The sequence below is a fragment of the Oncorhynchus nerka genome, linkage group LG14 (genome assembly GCF_034236695.1).
Source record: "Oncorhynchus nerka isolate Pitt River linkage group LG14, Oner_Uvic_2.0, whole genome shotgun sequence".
Taxonomy (NCBI): Eukaryota; Metazoa; Chordata; class Actinopteri; order Salmoniformes; family Salmonidae; genus Oncorhynchus; species Oncorhynchus nerka.
The window spans coordinates 93,707,594-93,735,093 of record NC_088409.1 but is presented as its reverse complement, the minus strand read 5'-3'; the positions used below and the strand labels follow the sequence as shown (position 1 = coordinate 93,735,093).

At 46.4% G+C, this 27,500-nt stretch overlaps 1 protein-coding gene across 1 annotated transcript in view; it reads right to left on the bottom strand.

The window, feature by feature from the left end:
• Positions 1-27,500, bottom strand: part of LOC115142006 (protein mono-ADP-ribosyltransferase TIPARP-like) — a 54,178-nt gene that overhangs the window by 10,631 nt on the left and 16,047 nt on the right. The window contains exons 3-4 of the mRNA XM_065000551.1: positions 26,590-26,776; positions 24,094-24,281 (exon numbers count right to left, since the gene is read on the bottom strand). Coding sequence (XP_064856623.1) covers positions 24,094-24,281; positions 26,590-26,776 — 375 coding nt within the window. The remainder of the gene's footprint in view (positions 1-24,093; positions 24,282-26,589; positions 26,777-27,500) is intronic.

Genomic DNA, 27,500 nt, shown 5'->3' with positions numbered 1-27,500 from the left:
AGAACAATTGACTGACTGACTGTCTGTCTGCTACTTCCAGGGAGAGAACGATTGACTGACTGTCTGTCTGCTACTTCCAGGGACAGAATGATTGACTGACTGTCTGTCTGCTACTTCCAGGGAGAGAACGATTGACTGACTGTCTGTCTGCTACTTCCAGGGACAGAATGACTGACTGACTGTCTGTCTGCTACTTCCAGGGACAGAATGATTGACTGACTGTCTGCTACTTCCAGGGACAGAATGATTGACTGACTGTCTGTCTGCTACTTCCAGGGAGAGAACGATTGACTGACTGTCTGTCTGCTACTTCCAGGGACAGAATGATTGACTGACTGTCTGTCTGCTACTTCCAGGGAGAGAATGACTGACTGACTGTCTGTCTGCTACTTCCAGGGAGAGAACGATTGACTGACTGTCTGTCTGCTACTTCCAGGGAGGAATGACTGACTGATTGACTGACTGTCTGTCTGCTACTTCCAGGGAGGAATGACTGACTGATAATACTAATACTGACACTAAGTCAGGACAGAAGTGAGTGTTTGGTTTGGTCACCGTGCATTTCATGTCCAACCACAGTGTGTTATGGTACCATCCATACAAGACAAGTTATGGTAGCAGCAGTCTCCAGTGTGCTATGGTTGTTATGGTAGCAGCAGTCTCCAGTGTGCTATGGTTGTTATGGTAGCAGCAGTCTCCAGTGTACTATGTTGTTATGGTAGCAGCAGTCTCCAGTGTGCTATGGTTGTTATGGTAGCAGCAGTCTCCAGTGTACTATGGTTGTTATGGTAGCAGCAGTCTCCAGTGTGCTATGGTTGTTATGGTAGCAGCAGTCTCCAGTGTACTATGTTGTTATGGTAGCAGCAGTCTCCAGTGTGCTATGGTTGTTATGGTAGCAGCAGTCTCCAGTGTACTATGTTGTTATGGTAGCAGAAGTCTCCAGTGTACTATGGTTGTTATGGTAGCAGCTGTCTCCAGTGTACTATGGTTGTTATGGTAGCAGCAGTCTCCCGTGTACTATGTTGTTATGGTAGCAGCAGTCTCCAGTGTAGTAGCATTCTCCAGTGTACTATGGTTGTTATGGTAGCAGCAGTCTCCAGTGTGCTATGGTTGTTATGGTAGCAGCAGTCTCCAGTGTACTATGGTTGTTATGGTAGCAGTAGTCTCCAGTGTATTATGGTTGTTATGGTAGCAGCAGTCTGTAGTGTACTATGGTTGTTATGGTAGCAGCAGTCTCCAGTGTGCTATGGTTGTTATGGTAGCAGCAGTCTCCAGTGTACTATGGTTGTTATGGTAGCAGCAGTCTCCAGTGTGCTATGGTTGTTATGGTAGCAGCAGTCTCCAGTGTACTATGTTGTTATGGTAGCAGCAGTCTCCAGTGTGCTATGGTTGTTATGGTAGCAGCAGTCTCCAGTGTACTATGTTGTTATGGTAGCAGAAGTCTCCAGTGTACTATGGTTGTTATGGTAGCAGCTGTCTCCAGTGTACTATGGTTGTTATGGTAGCAGCAGTCTCCCGTGTACTATGTTGTTATGGTAGCAGCAGTCTCCAGTGTAGTAGCATTCTCCAGTGTACTATGGTTGTTATGGTAGCAGCAGTCTCCAGTGTGCTATGGTTGTTATGGTAGCAGCAGTCTCCAGTGTACTATGGTTGTTATGGTAGCAGTAGTCTCCAGTGTATTATGGTTGTTATGGTAGCAGCAGTCTGTAGTGTACTATGGTTGTTATGGTAGCAGCAGTCTCCAGTGTGCTATGGTTGTTATGGTAGCAGCAGTCTCCAGTGTGCTATGGTTGTTATGGTAGCAGCAGTCTCCAGTGTACTATGGTTGTTATGGTAGCAGCAGTCTCCAGTGTACTATGGTTGTTATGGTAGCAGCAGTCTCCAGTGTAGTATGGTTGTTATGGTAGCAGCAGTCTCCAGTGTACTATGTTGTTATGGTAGCAGCAGTCTCCAGTGTACTATGTTGTTATGGTAGCAGCAATCTCCAGTGTGCTATGGTTCTTATGGTAGCAACAGTCTCCAGTGTACTATGGTTGTTATGGTAGCAGCAGTCTCCAGTGTACTATGGTTGTTATGGTAGCAGCAGTCTCCAGTGTAGTATGTTGTTATGGTAGCAGCAGTCTCCAGTGTACTATGGTAGCAGCAGTCTCCAGTGTGCTATGGTTGTTATGGTAGCAGCAGTCTCCAGTGTACTATGGTTGTTATGGTAGCAGCAGTCTCCAGTGTACTATGGTTGTTATGATAGCAGCAGTCTCCAGTGTACTATGGTTGTTATGGTAGCAGCAGTCTCCAGTGTACTATGTTGTTATGGTAGCAGCAGTCTCCAGTGTACTATGGTTGTTATGGTAGCAGCAGTCTCCAGTGTACTATGGTTGTTATGGTAGCAGCAGTCTCCAGTGTACTATGTTGTTATGGTAGCAGCAGTCTCCAGTGTGCTATGGTTGTTATGGTAGCAGCAGTCTCCAGTGTGCTATGGTTGTTATGGTAGCAGCAGTCTCCAGTGTACTATGGTTGTTATGGTAGCAGCAGTCTCCAGTGTACTATGTTGTTATGGTAGCAGCAATCTCCAGTGTGCTATGGTTGTTATGGTAGCAGCAGTCTCCAGTGTGCTATGGTTGTTATGGTAGCAGCAGTCTCCAGTGTGCTATGGTTGTTATGGTAGCAGCAGTCTCCAGTGTACTATGGTTGTTATGGTAGCAGCAGTCTCCAGTGTGCTATGGTTGTTATGGTAGCAGCAGTCTCCAGTGTACTATGGTTGTTATGGTAGCAGCAGTCTCCAGTGTACTATGTTGTTATGGTAGCAGAAGTCTCCAGTGTACTATGGTTGTTATGGTAGCAGCAGTCTCCAGTGTGATATGGTTGTTATGGTAGCAGAAGTCTCCAGTGTGCTATGGTTGTTATGGTAGCAGCAGTCTCCAGTGTGCTATGGTTGTTATGGTAGCAGACGTCTCCAGTGTACTATGTTGTTATGGTAGCAGAAGTCTCCAGTGTACTATGGTTGAAATGGTAGCAGCAGTCTCCAGTGTAGTATGTTGTTATGGTAGAAGCAGTCTCCAGTGTACTATGGTAGTAGCAGTCTCCAGTGTGCTATGGTTGTTATGGTAGTAGCAGTCTCCAGTGTGCTATGGTTGTTATGGTAGCAGCAGTCTCCAGTGTACTATGGTTGTTATGGTAGCAGCAGTATCCAGTGTACTATGGTTGTTATGGTAGCAGCAGTCTCCAGTGCACTATGGTTGTTATGGTAGCAGCAGTCTCCAGTGTACTATGTTGTTATGGTAGCAGCAGTCTCCAGTGTACTATGGTTGTTATGGTAGCAGCAGTCTCCAGTGTACTATGTTGTTATGGTAGCAGCAGTCTCCAGTGTGCTATGGTTGTTATGGTAGCAGCAGTCTCCAGTGTGCTATGGTTGTTATGGTAGCAGCAGTCTCCAGTGTACTATGGTTGTTATGGTAGCAGCAGTCTCCAGTGTACTATGCTTGTTATGGTAGCAGAAGTCTCCAGTGTACTATGGTTGTTATGGTAGCAGCAGTCTTCAGTGTACTATGTTGTTATGGTAGCAGCAGTCTCCAGTGTACTATGGTTGAAATGGTAGCAGCAGTCTCCAGTGTAATATGTTGTTATGGTAGCAGCAGTCTCCAGTGTACTATGGTAGTAGCAGTCTCCAGTGTGCTATGGTTGTTATGGTAGCAGCAGTCTCCAGTGTACTATGGTTGTTATGGTAGCAGCAGTCTCCAGTGTACTATGTTGTTATGGTAGCAGCAGTCTCCAGTGTACTATGGTTGTTATGGTAGCGGCAGTCTCCAGTGTGCTATGGTTGTTATGGTAGCAGCAGTCTCCAGTGTACTATGGTTGTTATGGTAACAGCAGTCTCCAGTGTGCTATGGTTGTTATGGTAGCAGCAGTCTCCAGTGTGCTATGGTTGTTATGGTAGCAGCAGTCTCCAGTGTGCTATGGTTGTTATGGTAGCAGTAGTCTCCAGTGTGCTATGTTGTTATGGTAGCAGCAGTCTCCAGTGTACTATGGTTGTTATGGTAGCAGCAGTCTCCAGTGTGCTATGGTTGTTATGGTAGCAGCAGTCTCCAGTGTACTATGTTGTTATGGTAGCAGCAGTCTCCAGTGTACTATGTTGTTATGGTAGCAGCAGTCTCCAGTGTACTATGGTTGTTATGGTAGCAGCAGTCTCCAGTGTACTATGGTTGTTATGGTAGCAGCAGTCTCCAGTGTACTATGGTAGCAGCAGTCTCCAGTGTGCTATGGTTGTTATGGTAGCAGCAGTCTCCAGTGTACTATGGTTGTTATGGTAGCAGCAGTCTCCAGTGTACTATGGTTGTTATGGTAGCAGCAGTCTCCAGTGTACTATGGTTGTTATGGTAGCAGCAGTCTCCAGTGTACTATGTTGTTATGGTAGCAGCAGTCTCCAGTGTACTATGGTTGTTATGGTAGCAGCAGTCTCCAGTGTACTATGGTTGTTATGGTAGCAGCAGTCTCCAGTGTACTATGTTGTTATGGTAGCAGCAGTCTCCAGTGTGCTATGGTTGTTATGGTAGCAGCAGTCTCCAGTGTGCTATGGTTGTTATGGTAGCAGCAGTCTCCAGTGTACTATGGTTGTTATGGTAGCAGCAGTCTCCAGTGCACTATGTTGTTATGGTAGCAGCAGTCTCCAGTTTGCTATGGTTGTTATGGTAGCAGCAGTCTCCAGTGTGCTATGGTTGTTATGGTAGCAGCAGTCTCCAGTGTGCTATGGTTGTTATGGTAGCAGCAGTCTCCAGTGTACTATGGTTGTTATGGTAGCAGCAGTCTCCAGTGTGCTATGGTTGTTATGGTAGCAGCAGTCTCCAGTGTACTATGGTTGTTATGGTAGCAGCAGTCTCCAGTGTACTATGTTGTTATGGTAGCAGAAGTCTCCAGTGTGCTATGGTTGTTATGGTAGCAGCAGTCTCCAGTGTGCTATGGTTGTTATGGTAGCAGCAGTCTCCAGTGTACTATGGTTGTTATGGTAGCAGCAGTCTCCAGTGCACTATGTTGTTATGGTAGCAGCAGTCTCCAGTTTGCTATGGTTGTTATGGTAGCAGCAGTCTCCAGTGTGCTATGGTTGTTATGGTAGCAGCAGTCTCCAGTGTGCTATGGTTGTTATGGTAGCAGCAGTCTCCAGTGTACTATGGTTGTTATGGTAGCAGCAGTCTCCAGTGTGCTATGGTTGTTATGGTAGCAGCAGTCTCCAGTGTACTATGGTTGTTATGGTAGCAGCAGTCTCCAGTGTGCTATGGTTGTTATGGTAGCAGCAGTCTCCAGTGTGCTATGGTTGTTATGGTAGCAGCAGTCTCCAGTGTACTATGGTTGTTATGGTAGCGGCAGTCTCCAGTGTGCTATGGTTGTTATGGTAGCAGCAGTCTCCAGTGTACTATGTTGTTATGGTAGCAGCAATCTCCAGTGTACTATGGTTGTTATGGTTGCGGCAGTCTCCAGTGTGCTATGGTTGTTATGGTAGCAGCAGTCTCCAGTGTGCTATGGTTGTTATGGTAGCAGCAGTCTCCAGTGTACTATGGTTGTTATGGTAGCAGCAGTCTCAGTGTACTATGGTTGTTATGGTAGCAGCAGTCTCCAGTGTGCTATGGTTGTTATGGTAGCAGCAGTCTCCAGTGTACTATGGTTGTTATGGTAGCAGTCTCCAGTGTGCTATGGTTGTTATGGTAGCAGCAGTCTCCAGTGTACTATGTTGTTATGGTAGCAGCAATCTCCAGTGTACTATGGTTGTTATGGTTGCGGCAGTCTCCAGTGTGCTATGGTTGTTATGGTAGCAGCAGTCTCCAGTGTGCTATGGTTGTTATGGTAGCAGCAGTCTCCAGTGTGCTATGGTTGTTATGGTAGCAGCAGTCTCCAGTGTGCTATGGTTGTTATGGTAGCAGCAGTCTCCAGTGTGCTATGGTTGTTATGGTAGCAGCAGTCTCCAGTGTACTATGGTTGTTATGGTAGCGGCAGTCTCCAGTGTGCTATGGTTGTTATGGTAGCAGCAGTCTCCAGTGTACTATGTTGTTATGGTAGCAGCAGTCTCCAGTGTACTATGGTTGTTATGGTAGCGGCAGTCTCCAGTGTGCTATGGTTGTTATGGTAGCAGCAGTCTCCAGTGTGCTATGGTTGTTATGGTAGCAGCAGTCTCCAGTGTGCTATGGTTGTTATGGTAGCAGCAGTCTCCAGTGTGCTATGGTTGTTATGGTAGCAGCAGTCTCCAGTGTACTATGGTTGTTATGGTAGCAGAAGTCTCCAGTGTACTATGGTTGTTATGGTAGCAGCAGTCTCCAGTGTGCTATGGTTGTTATGGTAGCAGCAGTCTCCAGTGTACTATGTTGTTATGGTAGCAGCAGTCTCCAGTGTACTATGTTGTTATGGTAGCAGCAGTCTCCAGTGTACTATGGTTGTTATGGTAGCAGCAGTCTCCAGTGTACTATGGTTGTTATGGTAGCAGCAGTCTCCAGTGTACTATGTTGTTATGGTAGCAGCAGTCTCCAGTGTACTATGGTTGTTATGGTAGCAGCAGTCTCCAGTGTACTATGGTTGTTATGGTAGCAGCAGTCTCCAGTGTGCTATGGTTGTTATGGTAGCAGCAGTCTCCAGTGTACTATGGTTGTTATGCTGGCAGCAGTCTCCAGTGTACTATGGTTGTTATGGTAGCAGCAGTCTCCAGTGTACTATGGTTGTTATGGTAGCAGCAGTCTCCAGTGTACTATGTTGTTATGGTAGCAGCAGTCTCCAGTGTACTATGGTTGTTATGGTAGCAGCAGTCTCCAGTGTGCTATGGTTGTTATGGTAGCAGCAGTCTCCAGTGTACTATGGTTGTTATGGTAGCAGCAGTCTCCAGTGTACTATGTTGTTATGGTAGCAGCAGTCTCCAGTGTGCTATGGTTGTTATGGTAGCAGCAGTCTCCAGTGTGCTATGGTTGTTATGGTAGCAGCAGTCTCCAGTGTGCTATGGTTGTTATGGTAGCAGCAGTCTCCAGTGTACTATGGTTGTTATGGTAGCAGCAGTCTCCAGTGTGCTATGGTTGTTATGGTAGCAGCAGTCTCCAGTGTACTATGGTTGTTATGGTAGCAGCAGTCTCCAGTGTACTATGTTGTTATGGTAGCAGCAGTCTCCAGTGTACTATGGTTGTTATGGTAGCGGCAGTCTCCAGTGTGCTATGGTTGTTATGGTAGCAGCAGTCTCCAGTGTGCTATGGTTGTTATGGTAGCAGCAGTCTCCAGTGTGCTATGGTTGTTATGGTAGCAGCAGTCTCCAGTGTGCTATGGTTGTTATGGTAGCAGCAGTCTCCAGTGTACTATGGTTGTTATGGTAGCAGAAGTCTCCAGTGTACTATGGTTGTTATGGTAGCAGCAGTCTCCAGTGTGCTATGGTTGTTATGGTAGCAGCAGTCTCCAGTGTACTATGTTGTTATGGTAGCAGCAGTCTCCAGTGTACTATGTTGTTATGGTAGCAGCAGTCTCCAGTGTACTATGGTTGTTATGGTAGCAGCAGTCTCCAGTGTACTATGGTTGTTATGGTAGCAGCAGTCTCCAGTGTACTATGTTGTTATGGTAGCAGCAGTCTCCAGTGTACTATGGTTGTTATGGTAGCAGCAGTCTCCAGTGTACTATGGTTGTTATGGTAGCAGCAGTCTCCAGTGTGCTATGGTTGTTATGGTAGCAGCAGTCTCCAGTGTACTATGGTTGTTATGCTGGCAGCAGTCTCCAGTGTACTATGGTTGTTATGGTAGCAGCAGTCTCCAGTGTACTATGGTTGTTATGGTAGCAGCAGTCTCCAGTGTACTATGTTGTTATGGTAGCAGCAGTCTCCAGTGTACTATGGTTGTTATGGTAACAGCAGTCTCCAGTGTGCTATGGTTGTTATGGTAGCAGCAGTCTCCAGTGTACTATGGTTGTTATGGTAGCAGCAGTCTCCAGTGTACTATGTTGTTATGGTAGCAGCAGTCTCCAGTGTGCTATGGTTGTTATGGTAGCAGCAGTCTCCAGTGTGCTATGGTTGTTATGGTAGCAGCAGTCTCCAGTGTGCTATGGTTGTTATGGTAGCAGCAGTCTCCAGTGTACTATGGTTGTTATGGTAGCAGCAGTCTCCAGTGTGCTATGGTTGTTATGGTAGCAGCAGTCTCCAGTGTACTATGGTTGTTATGGTAGCAGCAGTCTCCAGTGTACTATGTTGTTATGGTAGCAGCAGTCTCCAGTGTACTATGGTTGTTATGGTAGCAGCAGTCTCCAGTGTGATATGGTTGTTATGGTAGCAGAAGTCTCCAGTGTGCTATGGTTGTTATGGTAGCAGCAATCTCCAGTGTGCTATGGTTGTTATGGTAGCAGCAGTCTCCAGTGTACTATGCTTGTTATGGTAGCAGCAGTCTCCAGTGTACTATGGTTGTTATGGTAGCAGCAGTCTCCAGTGTACTATGTTGTTATGGTAGCAGCAGTCTCCAGTGTACTATGGTTGAAATGGTAGCAGCAGTCTCCAGTGTAGTATGTTGTTATGGTAGAAGCAGTCTCCAGTGTACTATGGTAGTAGCAGTCTCCAGTGTGCTATGGTTGTTATGGTAGCAGCAGTCTCCAGTGTACTATGGTTGTTATGGTAGCAGCAGTATCCAGTGTACTATGGTTGTTATGGTAGCAGCAGTCTCCAGTGTACCATGGTTGTTATGGTAGCAGCAGTCTCCAGTGTACTATGTTGTTATGGTAGCAGCAGTCTCCAGTGTACTATGGTTGTTATGGTAGCAGCAGTCTCCAGTGTACTATGGTTGTTATGGTAGCAGCAGTCTCCAGTGTACTATGGTTGTTATGGTAGCAGCAGTCTCCAGTGTACTATGTTGTTATGGTAGCAGCAGTCTCCAGTGTGCTATGGTTGTTATGGTAGCAGCAGTCTCCAGTGTACTATGTTGTTATGGTAGCAGCAGTCTCCAGTGTACTATGGTTGTTATGGTAGCAGCAGTCTCCAGTGTACTATGGTTGTTATGGTAGCAGCAGTCTCCAGTGTACTATGTTGTTATGGTAGCAGCAGTCTCCAGTGTGCTATGGTTGTTATGGTAGCAGCAGTCTTCAGTGTGCTATGGTTGTTATGGTAGCAGCAGTCTCCAGTGTACTATGGTTGTTATGGTAGCAGCAGTCTCCAGTGTACTATGTTGTTATGGTAGCAGCAGTCTCCAGTGTGCTATGGTTGTTATGGTAGCAGCAGTCTCCAGTGTGCTATGGTTGTTATGGTAGCAGCAGTCTCCAGTGTACTATGTTGTTATGGTAGCAGCAGTCTCCAGTGTGCTATGGTTGTTATGGTAGCAGCAGTCTTCAGTGTGCTATGGTTGTTATGGTAGCAGCAGTCTCCAGTGTACTATGTTGTTATGGTAGCAGCAGTCTCCAGTGTACTATGGTTGAAATGGTAGCAGCAGTCTCCAGTGTAGTATGTTGTTATGGTAGAAGCAGTCTCCAGTGTACTATGGTAGTAGCAGTCTCCAGTGTGCTATGGTTGTTATGGTAGCAGCAGTCTCCAGTGTACTATGGTTGTTATGGTAGCAGCAGTCTCCAGTGTACTATGTTGTTATGGTAGCAGCAGTCTTCAGTGTGCTATGGTTGTTATGGTAGCAGCAGTCTTCAGTGTGCTATGGTTGTTATGGTAGCAGCAGTCTCCAGTGTACTATGGTTGTTATGGTAGCAGCAGTCTCCAGTGTACTATGTTGTTATGGTAGCAGCAGTCTCCAGTGTGCTATGGTTGTTATGGTAGCAGCAGTCTCCAGTGTGCTATGGTTGTTATGGTAGCAGCAGTCTCCAGTGTACTATGTTGTTATGGTAGCAGCAGTCTCCAGTGTGCTATGGTTGTTATGGTAGCAGCAGTCTTCAGTGTGCTATGGTTGTTATGGTAGCAGCAGTCTCCAGTGTACTATGGTTGTTATGGTAGCAGCAGTCTCCAGTGTACTATGTTGTTATGGTAGCAGCAGTCTCCAGTGTGCTATGGTTGTTATGGTAGCAGCAGTCTCCAGTGTGCTATGGTTGTTATGGTAGCAGCAGTCTCCAGTGTACTATGGTTGTTATGGTAGCAGCAGTCTCCAGTGTACTATGGTTGTTATGGTAGCAGCAGTATCCAGTGTACTATGGTTGTTATGGTAGCAGCAGTCTCCAGTGCACCATGGTTGTTATGGTAGCAGCAGTCTCCAGTGTACTATGTTGTTATGGTAGCAGCAGTCTCCAGTGTACTATGGTTGTTATGGTAGCACCAGTCTCCAGTGTACTATGGTTGTTATGGTAGCAGCAGTCTCCAGTGTACTATGGTTGTTATGGTAGCAGCAGTCTCCAGTGTACTATGTTGTTATGGTAGCAGCAGTCTCCAGTGTGCTATGGTTGTTATGGTAGCAGCAGTCTCCAGTGTACTATGTTGTTATGGTAGCAGCAGTCTCCAGTGTACTATGGTTGTTATGGTAGCAGCAGTCTCCAGTGTACTATGGTTGTTATGGTAGCAGCAGTCTCCAGTGTACTATGTTGTTATGGTAGCAGCAGTCTCCAGTGTGCTATGGTTGTTATGGTAGCAGCAGTCTTCAGTGTGCTATGGTTGTTATGGTAGCAGCAGTCTCCAGTGTACTATGGTTGTTATGGTAGCAGCAGTCTCCAGTGTACTATGGTTGTTATGGTAGCAGCAGTCTCCAGTGTGCTATGGTTGTTATGGTAGCAGCAGTCTCCAGTGTGCTATGGTTGTTATGGTAGCAGCAGTCTCCAGTGTACTATGTTGTTATGGTAGCAGCAGTCTCCAGTGTGCTATGGTTGTTATGGTAGCAGCAGTCTTCAGTGTGCTATGGTTGTTATGGTAGCAGCAGTCTCCAGTGTACTATGGTTGTTATGGTAGCAGCAGTCTCCAGTGTACTATGTTGTTATGGTAGCAGCAGTCTCCAGTGTGCTATGGTTGTTATGGTAGCAGCAGTCTCCAGTGTGCTATGGTTGTTATGGTAGCAGCAGTCTCCAGTGTACTATGGTTGTTATGGTAGCAGCAGTCTCCAGTGTACTATGGTTGTTATGGTAGCAGCAGTCTCCAGTGTACTATGGTTGTTATGGTAGCAGCAGTCTCCAGTGTACTATGGTTGTTATGGTAGCAGCAGTCTCCAGTGTGCTATGGTTGTTATGGTAGCAGCAGTCTCCAGTGTACTATGGTTGTTATGGTAGCAGCAGTCTCCAGTGTACTATGTTGTTATGGTAGCAGAAGTCTCCAGTGTACTATGGTTGTTATGGTAGCAGCAGTCTCCAGTGTGATATGGTTGTTATGGTAGCAGAAGTCTCCAGTGTGCTATGGTTGTTATGGTAGCAGCAATCTCCAGTGTGCTATGGTTGTTATGGTAGCAGCAGTCTCCAGTGTACTATGCTTGTTATGGTAGCAGCAGTCTCCAGTGTACTATGGTTGTTATGGTAGCAGCAGTCTCCAGTGTACTATGTTGTTATGGTAGCAGCAGTCTCCAGTGTACTATGGTTGAAATGGTAGCAGCAGTCTCCAGTGTAGTATGTTGTTATGGTAGAAGCAGTCTCCAGTGTACTATGGTAGTAGCAGTCTCCAGTGTGCTATGGTTGTTATGGTAGCAGCAGTCTCCAGTGTACTATGGTTGTTATGGTAGCAGCAGTATCCAGTGTACTATGGTTGTTATGGTAGCAGCAGTCTCCAGTGCACCATGGTTGTTATGGTAGCAGCAGTCTCCAGTGTACTATGGTTGTTATGGTAGCAGCAGTCTCCAGTGTACTATGGTTGTTATGGTAGCAGCAGTCTCCAGTGTACTATGTTGTTATGGTAGCAGCAGTCTCCAGTGTACTATGGTTGTTATGGTAGCAGCAGTCTCCAGTGTACTATGGTTGTTATGGTAGCAGCAGTCTCCAGTGTACTATGTTGTTATGGTAGCAGCAGTCTTCAGTGTGCTATGGTTGTTATGGTAGCAGCAGTCTTCAGTGTGCTATGGTTGTTATGGTAGCAGCAGTCTCCAGTGTACTATGGTTGTTATGGTAGCAGCAGTCTCCAGTGTACTATGTTGTTATGGTAGCAGCAGTCTCCAGTGTGCTATGGTTGTTATGGTAGCAGCAGTCTCCAGTGTGCTATGGTTGTTATGGTAGCAGCAGTCTCCAGTGTACTATGTTGTTATGGTAGCAGCAGTCTCCAGTGTGCTATGGTTGTTATGGTAGCAGCAGTCTCCAGTGTGCTATGGTTGTTATGGTAGCAGCAGTCTCCAGTGTACTATGGTTGTTATGGTAGCAGCAGTCTCCAGTGTACTATGTTGTTATGGTAGCAGCAGTCTCCAGTGTGCTATGGTTGTTATGGTAGCAGCAGTCTCCAGTGTGCTATGGTTGTTATGGTAGCAGCAGTCTCCAGTGTACTATGGTTGTTATGGTAGCAGCAGTCTCCAGTGTACTATGGTTGTTATGGTAGCAGCAGTCTCCAGTGTGCTATGGTTGTTATGGTAGCAGCAGTCTCCAGTGTACTATGGTTGTTATGGTAGCAGCAGTCTCCAGTGTGCTATGGTTGTTATGGTAGCAGCAGTCTCCAGTGTACTATGGTTGTTATGGTAGCAGCAGTCTCCAGTGTACTATGTTGTTATGGTAGCAGAAGTCTCCAGTGTACTATGGTTGTTATGGTAGCAGCAGTCTCCAGTGTGATATGGTTGTTATGGTAGCAGAAGTCTCCAGTGTGCTATGGTTGTTATGGTAGCAGCAGTCTCCAGTGTGCTATGGTTGTTATGGTAGCAGCAGTCTCCAGTGTACTATGCTTGTTATGGTAGCAGCAGTCTCCAGTGTACTATGGTTGTTATGGTAGCAGCAGTCTCCAGTGTACTATGTTGTTATGGTAGCAGCAGTCTCCAGTGTACTATGGTTGAAATGGTAGCAGCAGTCTCCAGTGTAGTATGTTGTTATGGTAGAAGCAGTCTCCAGTGTACTATGGTAGTAGCAGTCTCCAGTGTGCTATGGTTGTTATGGTAGCAGCAGTCTCCAGTGTACTATGGTTGTTATGGTAGCAGCAGTATCCAGTGTACTATGGTTGTTATGGTAGCAGCAGTCTCCAGTGCACCATGGTTGTTATGGTAGCAGCAGTCTCCAGTGTACTATGTTGTTATGGTAGCAGCAGTCTCCAGTGTACTATGGTTGTTATGGTAGCACCAGTCTCCAGTGTACTATGGTTGTTATGGTAGCAGCAGTCTCCAGTGTACTATGGTTGTTATGGTAGCAGCAGTCTCCAGTGTACTATGTTGTTATGGTAGCAGCAGTCTCCAGTGTGCTATGGTTGTTATGGTAGCAGCAGTCTCCAGTGTACTATGTTGTTATGGTAGCAGCAGTCTCCAGTGTACTATGGTTGTTATGGTAGCAGCAGTCTCCAGTGTACTATGGTTGTTATGGTAGCAGCAGTCTCCAGTGTACTATGTTGTTATGGTAGCAGCAGTCTCCAGTGTGCTATGGTTGTTATGGTAGCAGCAGTCTTCAGTGTGCTATGGTTGTTATGGTAGCAGCAGTCTCCAGTGTACTATGGTTGTTATGGTAGCAGCAGTCTCCAGTGTACTATGTTGTTATGGTAGCAGCAGTCTCCAGTGTGCTATGGTTGTTATGGTAGCAGCAGTCTCCAGTGTGCTATGGTTGTTATGGTAGCAGCAGTCTCCAGTGTACTATGTTGTTATGGTAGCAGCAGTCTCCAGTGTGCTATGGTTGTTATGGTAGCAGCAGTCTCCAGTGTGCTATGGTTGTTATGGTAGCAGCAGTCTCCAGTGTACTATGGTTGTTATGGTAGCAGCAGTCTCCAGTGTACTATGTTGTTATGGTAGCAGCAGTCTCCAGTGTGCTATGGTTGTTATGGTAGCAGCAGTCTCCAGTGTGCTATGGTTGTTATGGTAGCAGCAGTCTCCAGTGTACTATGGTTGTCATGGTAGCAGCAGTCTCCAGTGTACTATGGTTGTTATGGTAGCAGCAGTCTCCAGTGTACTATGGTTGTTATGGTAGCAGCAGTCTCCAGTGTACTATGTTGTTATGGTAGCAGCAGTCTCCAGTGTACTATGGTTGTTATGGTAGCAGCAGTCTCCAGTGTACTATGGTTGTTATGGTAGCAGCAGTCTCCAGTGTACTATGGTTGTTATGGTAGCAGCAGTCTCCAGTGTGCTATGGTTGTTATGGTAGCAGCAGTCTCCAGTGTGCTATGGTTGTTATGGTAGCAGCAGTCTCCAGTGTACTATGGTTGTTATGGTAGCAGCAGTCTCCAGTGTACTATGTTGTTATGGTAGCAGCAGTCTCCAGTGTGCTATGGTTGTTATGGTAGCAGCAGTCTCCAGTGTGCTATGGTTGTTATGGTAGCAGCAGTCTCCAGTGTGCTATGGTTGTTATGGTAGCAGCAGTCTCCAGTGTACTATGGTTGTTGTTATGGTAGCAGCAGTCTCCAGTGTGCTATGGTTGTTATGGTAGCAGCAGTCTCCAGTGTACTATGGTTGTTATGGTAGCAGCAGTCTCCAGTGTACTATGTTGTTATGGTAGCAGAAGTCTCCAGTGTACTATGGTTGTTATGGTAGCAGCAGTCTCCAGTGTGATATGGTTGTTATGGTAGCAGCAGTCTCCAGTGTGCTATGGTTGTTATGGTAGCAGCAATCTCCAGTGTGCTATGGTTGTTATGGTAGCAGCAGTCTCCAGTGTACTATGGTTGTTATGGTAGCAGCAGTCTCCAGTGTACTATGGTTGTTATGGTAGCAGCAGTCTCCAGTGTACTATGGTTGAAATGGTAGCAGCAGTCTCAGTGTAGTATGTTGTTATGGTAGCAGCAGTCTCCAGTGTACTATGGTAGTAGCAGTCTCCAGTGTGCTATGGTTGTTATGGTAGCAGCAGTCTCCAGTGTACTATGGTTGTTATGGTAGCAGCAGTCTCCAGTGTACTATGGTTGTTATGGTAGCAGCAGTCTCCAGTGTGCATGGTTGTTATGGTAGCAGCAGTCTCCAGTGTACTATGTTGTTATGGTAGCAGCAGTCTCCAGTGTACTATGGTTGTTATGGTAGCACCAGTCTCCAGTGTACTATGGTTGTTATGGTAGCAGCAGTCTCCAGTGTACTATGGTTGTTATGGTAGCAGCAGTCTCCAGTGTACTATGTTGTTATGGTAGCAGCAGTCTCCAGTGTGCTATGGTTGTTATGGTAGCAGCAGTCTCCAGTGGACTATGTTGTTATGGTAGCAGCAGTCTCCAGTGTACTATGGTTGTTATGGTAGCAGAAGTCTCCAGTGTACTATGGTTGTTATGGTAGCAGCAGTCTCCAGTGTACTATGTTGTTATGGTAGCAGCAGTCTCCAGTGTGCTATGGTTGTTATGGTAGCAGCAGTCTCCAGTGTGCTATGGTTGTTATGGTAGCAGCAGTCTCCAGTGTACTATGGTTGTTATGGTAGCAGCAGTCTCCAGTGTACTATGTTGTTATGGTAGCAGCAGTCTCCAGTGTGCTATGGTTGTTATGGTAGCAGCAGTCTCCAGTGTGCTATGGTTGTTATGGTAGCAGCAGTCTCCAGTGTGCTATGGTTGTTATGGTAGCAGCAGTCTCCAGTGTACTATGGTTGTTATGGTAGCAGCAGTCTCCAGTGTGCTATGGTTGTTATGGTAGCAGCAGTCTCCAGTGTACTATGGTTGTTATGGTAGCAGCAGTCTCCAGTGTACTATGTTGTTTTGGTAGCAGAAGTCTCCAGTGTACTATGGTTGTTATGGTAGCAGCAGTCTCCAGTGTGATATGGTTGTTATGGTAGCAGAAGTCTCCAGTGTGCTATGGTTGTTATGGTAGCAGCAGTCTCCAGTGTGCTATGGTTGTTATGGTAGCAGCAGTCTCCAGTGTACTATGTTGTTATGGTAGCAGCAGTCTCCAGTGTACTATGGTTGTTATGGTAGCAGCAGTCTCCAGTGTACTATGTTGTTATGGTAGCAGCAGTCTCCAGTGTACTATGGTTGAAATGGTAGCAGCAGTCTCCAGTGTAGTATGTTGTTATGGTAGAAGCAGTCTCCAGTGTACTATGGTAGTAGCAGTCTCCAGTGTGCTATGGTTGTTATGGTAGCAGCAGTCTCCAGTGTACTATGGTTGTTATGGTAGCAGCAGTATCCAGTGTACTATGGTTGTTATGGTAGCAGCAGTCTCCAGTGCACCATGGTTGTTATGGTAGCAGCAGTCTCCAGTGTACTATGTTGTTATGGTAGCAGCAGTCTCCAGTGTACTATGGTTGTTATGGTAGCAGCAGTCTCCAGTGTACTATGGTTGTTATGGTAGCAGCAGTCTCCAGTGTACTATGGTTGTTATGGTAGCAGCAGTCTCCAGTGTACTATGTTGTTATGGTAGCAGCAGTCTCCAGTGTGCTATGGTTGTTATGGTAGCAGCAGTCTCCAGTGTACTATGTTGTTATGGTAGCAGCAGTCTCCAGTGTGCTATGGTTGTTATGGTAGCAGCAGTCTCCAGTGTACTATGGTTGTTATGGTAGCAGCAGTCTCCAGTGTGCTATGGTTGTTATGGTAGCAGCAGTCTCCAGTGTACTATGGTTGTTATGGTAGCAGCAGTCTCCAGTGTGCTATGGTTGTTATGGTAGCAGAAGTCTCCAGTGTACTATGGTTATTATGGTAGCAGCAGTCTCCAGTGTGCTATGGTTGTTATGGTAGCAGTCTCCAGTGTGCTATGGTTGTTATGGTAGCAGCAGTCTCCAGTGTACTATGGTTGTTATGGTAGCAGCAGTCTCCAGTGTACTATGTTGTTATGGTAGCAGCAGTCTCCAGTGTGCTATGGTTGTTATGGTAGCAGCAGTCTCCAGTGTACTATGTTGTTATGGTAGCAGCAGTCTCCAGTGTGCTATGGTTGTTATGGTAGCAGCAGTCTCCAGTGTACTATGGTTGTTATGGTAGCAGCAGTCTCCAGTGTGCTATGGTTGTTATGGTAGCAGCAGTCTCCAGTGTACTATGGTTGTTATGGTAGCAGCAGTCTCCAGTGTGCTATGGTTGTTATGGTAGCAGAAGTCTCCAGTGTACTATGGTTATTATGGTAGCAGGAGTCTCCAGTGTGCTATGGTTGTTATGGTAGCAGCAGTCTCCAGCGTGCTATGGTTGTTATGGTAGCAGCAGTCTCCAGTGTACTATGTTGTTATGGTAGCAGCAGTCTCCAGTGTGCTATGGTTGTTATGGTAGCAGCAGTCTCCAGTGTACTATGGTTGTTATGGTAGCAGCAGTCTCCAGTGTACTATGGTTGTTATGGTAGCAGCAGTCTCCAGTGTAGTATGTTGTTATGGTAGCAGCAGTCTCCAGTGTACTATGGTAGCAGCAGTCTCCAGTGTGCTATGGTTGTTATGGTAGTAGCAGTCTCCAGTGTACTATGGTTTTTATGGTAGCAGCAGTCTCCAGTGTACTATGTTGTTATGGTAGCATCAGTCTCCAGTGTACTATGGTTGTTATGGTAGCAGCAGTCTCCAGTGTACTATAGTTGTTATGGTAGCAGCAGTCTCCAGTGTACTATGGTTGTTATGGTAGCAGCAGTCTCCAGTGTACTATGGTTGTTATGGTAGCAGCAGTCTCCAGTGTACTATGGTTGTTATGGTAGCAGCAGTCTCCAGTGTGCTATGGTTGTTATAGTAGCAGCAGTCTCCAGTGCGCTATGGTTGTTATGGTAGCAGCAGTCTCCAGTGTGCTATGGTTGTTATGGTAGCAGCAGTCTCCAGTGTGCTATGGTTGTTATGGTAGCAGCAGTCTCCAGTGTGCTATGGTTGTTATGGTAGCAGCAGTCTCCAGTGTACTATGGTTGTTATGGTAGCAGCAGTCTCCGTGTGCTATGGTTGTTATGGTAGCAGCAGTCTCCAGTGTGCTATGGTTGTTATGGTAGCAGCAGTCTCCAGTGTACTATGGTTGTTATGGTAGCAGCAGTCTCCAGTGTGCTATGGTTGTTATGGTAGCAGCAGTCTCCAGTGTACTATGGTTGTTATGGTAGCAGCAGTCTCCAGTGTGCTATGGTTGTTATGGTAGCAGCAGTCTCCAGTGTGCTATGGTTGTTATGGTAGCAGTAGTCTCCAGTGTACTATGGTTGTTATGGTAGCAGAAGTCTCCAGTGTACTATGGTTGTTATGGTAGCAGCAGTCTCCAGTGTACTATGGTTGTTATGGTAGCAGCAGTCTCCAGTGTGCTATGGTTGTTATGGTAGCAGCAGTCTCCAGTGTACTATGGTTGTTATGGTAGCAGCAGTCTCCAGTGTGCTATGGTTGTTATGGTAGCAGCAGTCTCCAGTGTGCTATGGTTGTTATGGTAGCAGCAGTCTCCAGTGTACTATGGTTGTTATGGTAGCAGCAGTCTCCAGTGTACTATGGTTGTTATGGTAGCAGCAGTCTCCAGTGTACTATGTTGTTATGGTAGCAGCAGTCTCCAGTGTGCTATGGTTGTTATGGTAGCAGCAGTCTCCAGTGTACTATGTTGTTATGGTAGCAGCAGTCTCCAGTGTGCTATGGTTGTTATGGTAGCAGCAGTCTCCAGTGTACTATGGTTGTTATGGTAGCAGCAGTCTCCAGTGTGCTATGGTTGTTATGGTAGCAGCAGTCTCCAGTGTACTATGGTTGTTATGGTAGCAGCAGTCTCCAGTGTGCTATGGTTGTTATGGTAGCAGAAGTCTCCAGTGTACTATGGTTATTATGGTAGCAGCAGTCTCCAGTGTGCTATGGTTGTTATGGTAGCAGAAGTCTCCAGCGTGCTATGGTTGTTATGGTAGCAGCAGTCTCCAGTGTACTATGGTTGTTATGGTAGCAGCAGTCTCCAGTGTACTATGTTGTTATGGTAGCAGCAGTCTCCAGTGTGCTATGGTTGTTATGGTAGCAGCAGTCTCCAGTGTACTATGTTGTTATGGTAGCAGCAGTCTCCAGTGTGCTATGGTTGTTATGGTAGCAGCAGTCTCCAGTGTACTATGGTTGTTATGGTAGCAGCAGTCTCCAGTGTGCTATGGTTGTTATGGTAGCAGCAGTCTCCAGTGTACTATGGTTGTTATGGTAGCAGCAGTCTCCAGTGTGCTATGGTTGTTATGGTAGCAGAAGTCTCCAGTGTACTATGGTTATTATGGTAGCAGCAGTCTCCAGTGTGCTATGGTTGTTATGGTAGCAGCAGTCTCCAGCGTGCTATGGTTGTTATGGTAGCAGCAGTCTCCAGTGTACTATGTTGTTATGGTAGCAGCAGTCTCCAGTGTGCTATGGTTGTTATGGTAGCAGCAGTCTCCAGTGTACTATGGTTGTTATGGTAGCAGCAGTCTCCAGTGTACTATGGTTGTTATGCTAGCAGCAGTCTCCAGTGTAGTATGTTGTTATGGTAGCAGCAGTCTCCAGTGTACTATGGTAGCAGCAGTCTCCAGTGTGCTATGGTTGTTATGGTAGTAGCAGTCTCCAGTGTACTATGGTTTTTATGGTAGCAGCAGTCTCCAGTGTACTATGTTGTTATGGTAGCATCAGTCTCCAGTGTATTATGGTTGTTATGGTAGCAGCAGTCTCCAGTGTACTATAGTTGTTATGGTAGCAGCAGTCTCCAGTGTACTATGGTTGTTATGGTAGCAGCAGTCTCCAGTGTACTATGGTTGTTATGGTAGCAGCAGTCTCCAGTGTACTATGGTTGTTATGGTAGCAGCAGTCTCCAGTGTGCTATGGTTGTTATAGTAGCAGCAGTCTCCAGTGCGCTATGGTTGTTATGGTAGCAGCAGTCTCCAGTGTGCTATGGTTGTTATGGTAGCAGCAGTCTCCAGTGTGCTATGGTTGTTATGGTAGCAGCAGTCTCCAGTGTGCTATGGTTGTTATGGTAGCAGCAGTCTCCAGTGTACTATGGTTGTTATGGTAGCAGCAGTCTCCCGTGTGCTATGGTTGTTATGGTAGCAGCAGTCTCCAGTGTGCTATGGTTGTTATGGTAGCAGCAGTCTCCAGTGTACTATGGTTGTTATGGTAGCAGCAGTCTCCAGTGTGCTATGGTTGTTATGGTAGCAGCAGTCTCCAGTGTACTATGGTTGTTATGGTAGCAGCAGTCTCCAGTGTGCTATGGTTGTTATGGTAGCAGCAGTCTCCAGTGTGCTATGGTTGTTATGGTAGCAGTAGTCTCCAGTGTACTATGGTTGTTATGGTAGCAGAAGTCTCCAGTGTACTATGGTTGTTATGGTAGCAGCAGTCTCCAGTGTACTATGGTTGTTATGGTAGCAGCAGTCTCCAGTGTGCTATGGTTGTTATAGTAGCAGCAGTCTCCAGTGCGCTATGGTTGTTATGGTAGCAGCAGTCTCCAGTGTGCTATGGTTGTTATGGTAGCAGCAGTCTCCAGTGTGCTATGGTTGTTATGGTAGCAGCAGTCTCCAGTGTGCTATGGTTGTTATGGTAGCAGCAGTCTCCAGTGTACTATGTTGTTATGGTAGCAGCAGTCTCCAGTGTACTATGGTTGTTATGGTAGCAGCAGTCTCTAGTGTACTATGGTTGTTATGGTAGCAGCAGTCTCTTGTGTGCTATGGTTGTTATGGTAGCAGCAGTCTCCAGTGTGCTATGGTTGTTATGGTAGCAGCAGTCTCCAGTGTGCTATGGTTGTTATGGTAGCAGCAGTCTCCAGTGTACTATGGTAGCAGCAGTCTCTAGTGTACTATGGTTGTTATGGTAGCAGAAGTCTCCAGTGTACTATGGTAGCAGCAGTCTCTAGTGTACTATGGTTGTTATGGTAGCAGCAGTCTCCAGTGTACTATGGTAGCAGCAGTCTCTAGTGTACTATGGTTGTTATGGTAGCAGCAGTCTCCAGTGTACTATGGTAGCAGTAGTCTCTAGTGTACTATGGTTGTTATGGTAGCAGCAGTCTCCAGTGTACTATGGTTGTTATGGTAGCAGCAGTCTCCAGTGTACTATGTTGTTATGGTAGCAGCAGTCTCCAGTGTGCTATGGTTGTTATGGTAGCAGCAGTCTCCAGTGTACTATGTTGTTATGGTAGCAGCAGTCTCCAGTGTACTATGGTTGTTATGGTAGCAGCAGTCTCCAGTGTACTATGGTTGTTATGGTAGCAGCAGTCTCTTGTGTGCTATGGTTGTTATGGTAGCAGCAGTCTCCAGTGTGCTATGGTTGTTATGGTAGCAGCAGTCTCCAGTGTGCTATGGTTGTTATGGTAGCAGCAGTCTCCAGTGTACTTGTTATGGTAGCAGCAGTCTCTAGTGTACTATGGTTGTTATGGTAGCAGCAGTCTCCAGTGTACTATGGTTGTTATGGTAGCAGTCTCCAGTGTACTATGGTTGTTATGGTAGCAGCAGTCTCCAGTGTACTATGCAGTCAGTCTCTAGTGTACTATGGTTGTTATGGTAGCAGCAGTCTCCAGTGTACTATGGTTGTTATGGTAGCAGCAGTCTCCAGTGTGCTATGGTTGTTATGGTAGCAGCAGTCTCCAGTGTACTATGGTTGTTATGGTAGCAGCAGTCTCCAGTGTACTATGGTTGTTATGGTAGCAGCAGTCTCCAGTGTGCTATGGTTGTTATGGTAGCAGCAGTCTCCAGTGTACTATGTTGTTATGGTAGCAGCAGTCTCCAGTGTACTATGGTTGTTATGGTAGCAGCAGTCTCTAGTGTACTATGGTTGTTATGGTAGCAGCAGTCTCTTGTGTGCTATGGTTGTTATGGTAGCAGCAGTCTCCAGTGTGCTATGGTTGTTATGGTAGCAGCAGTCTCCAGTGTGCTATGGTTGTTATGGTAGCAGTGTCTATGGTTGTTATGGTAGCAGCAGTCTCTAGTGTACTATGGTTGTTATGGTAGCAGCAGTCTCCAGTGTACTATGGTAGCAGCAGTCTCTAGTGTACTATGGTTGTTATGGTAGCAGCAGTCTCCAGTGTACTATGGTAGCAGCAGTCTCTAGTGTACTATGGTTGTTATGGTAGCAGCAGTCTCCAGTGTACTATGGTTGTTATGGTAGCAGCAGTATATGGTAGCAGTAGTCTCTAGTGTACTATGGTTGTTATGGTAGCAGCAGTCTCCAGTGTACTATGGTTGTTATGGTAGCAGCAGTCTCCAGTGTACTATGTTGTTATGGTAGCAGCAGTCTCCAGTGTGCTATGGTTGTTATGGTAGCAGCAGTCTCCAGTGTACTATGTTGTTATGGTAGCAGCAGTCTCCAGTGTACTATGTTGTTATGGTAGCAGCAGTCTCCAGTGTGCTATGGTTGTTATGGTAGCAGCAGTCTCCAGTGTACTATGGTTGTTATGGTAGCAGCAGTCTCCAGTGTACTATGGTTGTTATGGTAGCAGCAGTCTCTAGTGTACTATGGTTGTTATGGTAGCAGCAGTCTCTTGTGTGCTATGGTTGTTATGGTAGCAGCAGTCTCCAGTGTGCTATGGTTGTTATGGTAGCAGCAGTCTCCAGTGTGCTATGGTTGTTATGGTAGCAGCAGTCTCCGGTGTACTATGGTAGCAGCAGTCTCTAGTGTACTATGGTTGTTATGGTAGCAGCAGTCTCCAGTGTACTATGGTAGCAGCAGTCTCTAGTGTACTATGGTTGTTATGGTAGCAGCAGTCTCCAGTGTACTATGGTAGCAGCAGTCTCTAGTGTACTATGGTTGTTATGGTAGCAGCAGTCTCCAGTGTACTATGGTAGCAGCAGTCTCTAGTGTACTATGGTTGTTATGGTAGCAGCAGTCTCCAGTGTACTATGGTTGTTATGGTAGCAGCAGTCTCCAGTGTACTATGTTGTTATGGTAGCAGCAGTCTCCAGTGTGCTATGGTTGTTATGGTAGCAGCAGTCTCCAGTGTACTATGTTGTTATGGTAGCAGCAGTCTCCAGTGTACTATGGTTGTTATGGTAGCAGCAGTCTCTAGTGTACTATGGTTGTTATGGTAGCAGCAGTCTCTTGTGTGCTATGGTTGTTATGGTAGCAGCAGTCTCCAGTGTGCTATGGTTGTTATGGTAGCAGCAGTCTCCAGTGTGCTATGGTTGTTATGGTAGCAGCAGTCTCCAGTGTACTATGGTAGCAGCAGTCTCTAGTGTACTATGGTTGTTATGGTAGCAGCAGTCTCCAGTGTACTATGGTAGCAGCAGTCTCTAGTGTACTATGGTTGTTATGGTAGCAGCAGTCTCCAGTGTACTATGGTAGCAGCAGTCTCTAGTGTACTATGGTTGTTATGGTAGCAGCAGTCTCCAGTGTACTATGGTAGCAGTAGTCTCTAGTGTACTATGGTTGTTATGGTAGCAGCAGTCTCCAGTGTACTATGGTTGTTATGGTAGCAGCAGTCTCCAGTGTACTATGTTGTTATGGTAGCAGCAGTCTCCAGTGTGCTATGGTTGTTATGGTAGCAGCAGTCTCCAGTGTACTATGTTGTTATGGTAGCAGCAGTCTCCAGTGTACTATGGTTGTTATGGTAGCAGCAGTCTCTAGTGTACTATGGTTGTTATGGTAGCAGCAGTCTCTTGTGTGCTATGGTTGTTATGGTAGCAGCAGTCTCCAGTGTGCTATGGTTGTTATAGTAGCAGCAGTCTCCAGTGTGCTATGGTTGTTATGGTAGCAGCAGTCTCCAGTGTACTATGGTAGCAGCAGTCTCTAGTGTACTATGGTTGTTATGGTAGCAGCAGTCTCCAGTGTACTATGGTAGCAGCAGTCTCTAGTGTACTATGGTTGTTATGGTAGCAGCAGTCTCCAGTGTACTATGGTAGCAGCAGTCTCTAGTGTACTATGGTTGTTATGGTAGCAGCAGTCTCCAGTGTACTATGGTAGCAGTAGTCTCTAGTGTACTATGGTTGTTATGGTAGCAGCAGTCTCCAGTGTACTATGGTTGTTATGGTAGCAGCAGTCTCCAGTGTACTATGTTGTTATGGTAGCAGCAGTCTCCAGTGTGCTATGGTTGTTAGCTACCCCGTTCAAAGACGCTTAAATATGTTGTCTTGCCCCATTCACCCTCTGAGTGGCACAAATACACAATCCATGTCTCAATTGTCTCAAGGCTTAAAAATCCTTCTTTAACCACCCGTCTCCTCCTCTTCATCTACACTGATTGAAGAGGATTTAACAAGTGACATCAATAAGGGATCATAGTTTCACCTGGATAGTCTGTGTCATGGAAAGAGCAAGTGTCCTGAATGTTTCATACACTCAGTGTAGTTGTACTCCAGTACTCACTGTAGGTGTGGCGTGAGGACCACGGAGGAGAGGAAGAGGGGTCGTTTCTTGATCTGGCGTCTGAAGCCGAACACGGCGTTCTGCTGGAAGCCCTCTCTGATGTTGAGGATGTAGTGGTTCTGTAAGGTGATGAACCGGACCTCCTTCAGACCACGACCACCAGCCTCCTCTATCAGACGCACCACCGGCTGGAGGGAGAAAGGGTGGAGGGAGAGGGAAGGAGGGAGAGGGAAGGAGGGGGAAGGAGGGAGAGGGAAGGAGGGAGAGGGAAGGAGGGAGGGGGAAGGAGGGAGAGGGAAGGAGGGAGAGGGAAGGAGGGGGAAGGAGGGAGAGGGAAGGAGGGAGAGGGAAGGAGGGGGAAGGAGGGAGAGGGTGGAGGGAGAGGGAAGGAGGGAGAGGGAAGGAGGGAGAGGGTGGAGGGAGAGGGAAGGAGGGAGAGGGAAGGAGAGGGAAGGAGGGAGGGGGAAGGAAGGGGGAAGGAGGGAGGGGGAAGGAGGGAGAGGGAAGGAGGGGGAAGGAGGGAGGGGGAAGGAGGGAGGGGGAAGGAGGGAGGGGGAAGGAAGGAGGGAGGGGGAAGGAGGGAGGGGGAAGGAGGGAGAGGGAAGGAGGGAGGGGGGGAAGGAGGGAGGGGGAAGGAGGGAGGGGGAAGGAGGGAGGGGAAGGAGGAGGGAGGGGGAAGGAGGGAGGGGGAAGGAAGGAGGGGGAAGGAGGGGAAGGAGGGAGGGGAAGGAGGGAGGGGGAAGGGGGATGAGAGATTTAGTTAGATATATTATTTATAGGTGGCGATTTATTTATTTTATTTTATTTATTTTATCTTTATTTAACTAGTCAAGTCAGTTAAGAACAAATTCTTATTTTCAATGATGGCCTAGGAACAGTGGGTTAACTGCCTGTCAGCTCGGAGATTGAACTTGCAACCTTCCGGTTACTAGTCCAACGCTCTAACCACCACAACCCTGCAGCCCCAAGCTTTTGAATCATGTGATTCAAAGTTGTTCCACCTAACATTGTGAAACTAACACTTGAATCTGCCTTTAACAGGTTTTATTCTAAGAAAACATATAAAAATGAATTGTAAGCACAGGAAATTACACAGGAAAACACAAATTAACACACACACACACACACACACACACACACACACACACACACACACACACACTGAGAGAGAGAACACTGAACCAGGAGTTGGAACTGGTTCATGAAACAGAACAGAACCAGGAGTTGGCACTGGTTCAGGAAACAGAACAGAAAACCTGAAAAGAATGACTGAAAACAAGGCTTACCTTTCGTAGTTAATTAAATCAAAAGTGAAATTGAATAACTATAAAATATCAATTAACTCGACCTGAAACAGCGAAATTCATTATTTTTCTCATTAGAAATCTCTCCCCATCTTCTGAATCATGCTCGTAACGTCAGTACTTCTGAGTGGGGGAGGGGGCCAGGTAGTCGACACAAGCAAACTGAGAAAAGACGTTCAGCTTGTAGACACTGGAAGAAGTTCAGAGGGTTTTACAGGCGCGTTGTTTTTTAATCCTAGGTTTAATTCACATAATGCCGTTCATCATAATAAGATACCCAACGCTTCAAGCCAAGGCCTCTCTCGCTGTGGCATCTCCCAACCTATACACTAGTCTGTCCATGTGCTCTGTAACAAACTGCTCTATCCACACTGATTGGTGAAGTCATTTAATGAGCTACACCTAAAAAGCTGTTGGTTTTACAAGTTTAAAAAGGAATATAAAGGAATGATATAAAGAGACACTTTAATTTGCTGGTTCGGACCGGTTCAGAGAACTGTAATTTGCTGGTTCGGACCGGTTCAGAGTACTTTAATTTGCTGGTTCGGACCGGTTCAGAGAACTGTAATTTGCTGGTTCGGACCGGTTCAGAGTACTTTAATTTGCTGGTTCGGACCGGTTCAGAGAACTGTAATTTGCTGGTGGGACCAGTTCAGAGAACTGTAATTTGCTGGTTCGGACCGGTTCAGAGTACTTTAATTTGCTGGTTCGGACCGGTTCAGAGAACTGTAATTTGCTGGTTCGGACCGGTTCAGAGAACTGTAATTTGCTGGTTCGGATCAATGGAACAGAACAAGAAAAAATAGCAGTTCTGTTCAGAACTAAACGATTGGAAAATAATTTTGGTTCCAACCCCTGCTTTGATCACACACACACACACACACACACGGAACTAGACCCTGTAATGTGTGTGTGTGTGTGTGTGTGTGTGTGTGTGTGTGTGTGTGTGTGTGTGTGTGTGTGTGTGAACCTTCATTGATGTAGGTATTGATGTATTGATCTCTTGACAGTGATCAGTGACAACTGATCTGGTGTCTGGTGTGACTTGGGTGTTAATGTGACTTGGAGGTTAATGTGACTTGGGGGTTAATGTGACTTGGGGGTTAATGTGACTTGGGGGTTAATGTGTCTTGGGGGTTAATGTGTCTCCTTTAATAGCCTCTAACTCAAACACAGACACAGAGTCACTCACCTCAGAATATTCTCTCCAGCCGAAGTTGTCTCTGCAGTAGTATTTCCACACTGTGTGGCAGTTAGGGGCGGGGTTTGTGTTTGGGGGCGGGGCGGCAGGGCTGGAGGGAGTGGTCAACCGTCTGACGTGGTCGAACTCCAGGTCACAAACACGCATTGCATTGAAGTCTAAGGAAAACACACGACCCCTAGGAGACAAGAGAACACGGTCAGTATCACTGAAGTCTAAGGAAAACACACGACCCCTAGGAGACAAGAGAACACGGTCAGTATCACTTGACACAAAACCACCAGATACCACACGCTGTTGTCAACTGTCATTGGAGTTCTGTGAATGTGCTGTCAACACAAGCCTTATGTAATGATCATAATAAAGACAGATCACCAGAGAGAGACAGAGAGAGACAGAGACAGATAGAGAGAGATATAGAGAGGGTCACAGAGAGACAGAGACAGAGAGAGACAGAGACAGATAGAGAGAGATATAGAGAGGGTGACAGAGAGACAGAGACAGAGAGAGACAGAGACAGATAGAGAGAGATATCGAGAGGGTGACAGAGAGACAGAGACAGAGAGAGACAGAGACAGATAGAGAGAGATATAGAGAGGGTGACAGAGAGACAGAGACAGAGAGACTGAGAGAGATAGAGAGGGTGACAGAGAGACAGAGACAGAGAGACTGAGAGAGATAGAGAGGGTGACAGAGAGACAGAGAGAGACAGAGACAGATAGAGAGAGATATAGAGAGGGTGACAGAGAGACAGAGAGAGACAGAGACAGATAGAGAGAGATATAGAGAGGGTGACAGAGAGACAGAGAGAGACAGAGACAGATAGAGAGAGATATAGAGAGGGTGACAGAGAGACAGAGACAGAGAGAGACAGAGACAGATAGAGAGAGATATAGAGAGGG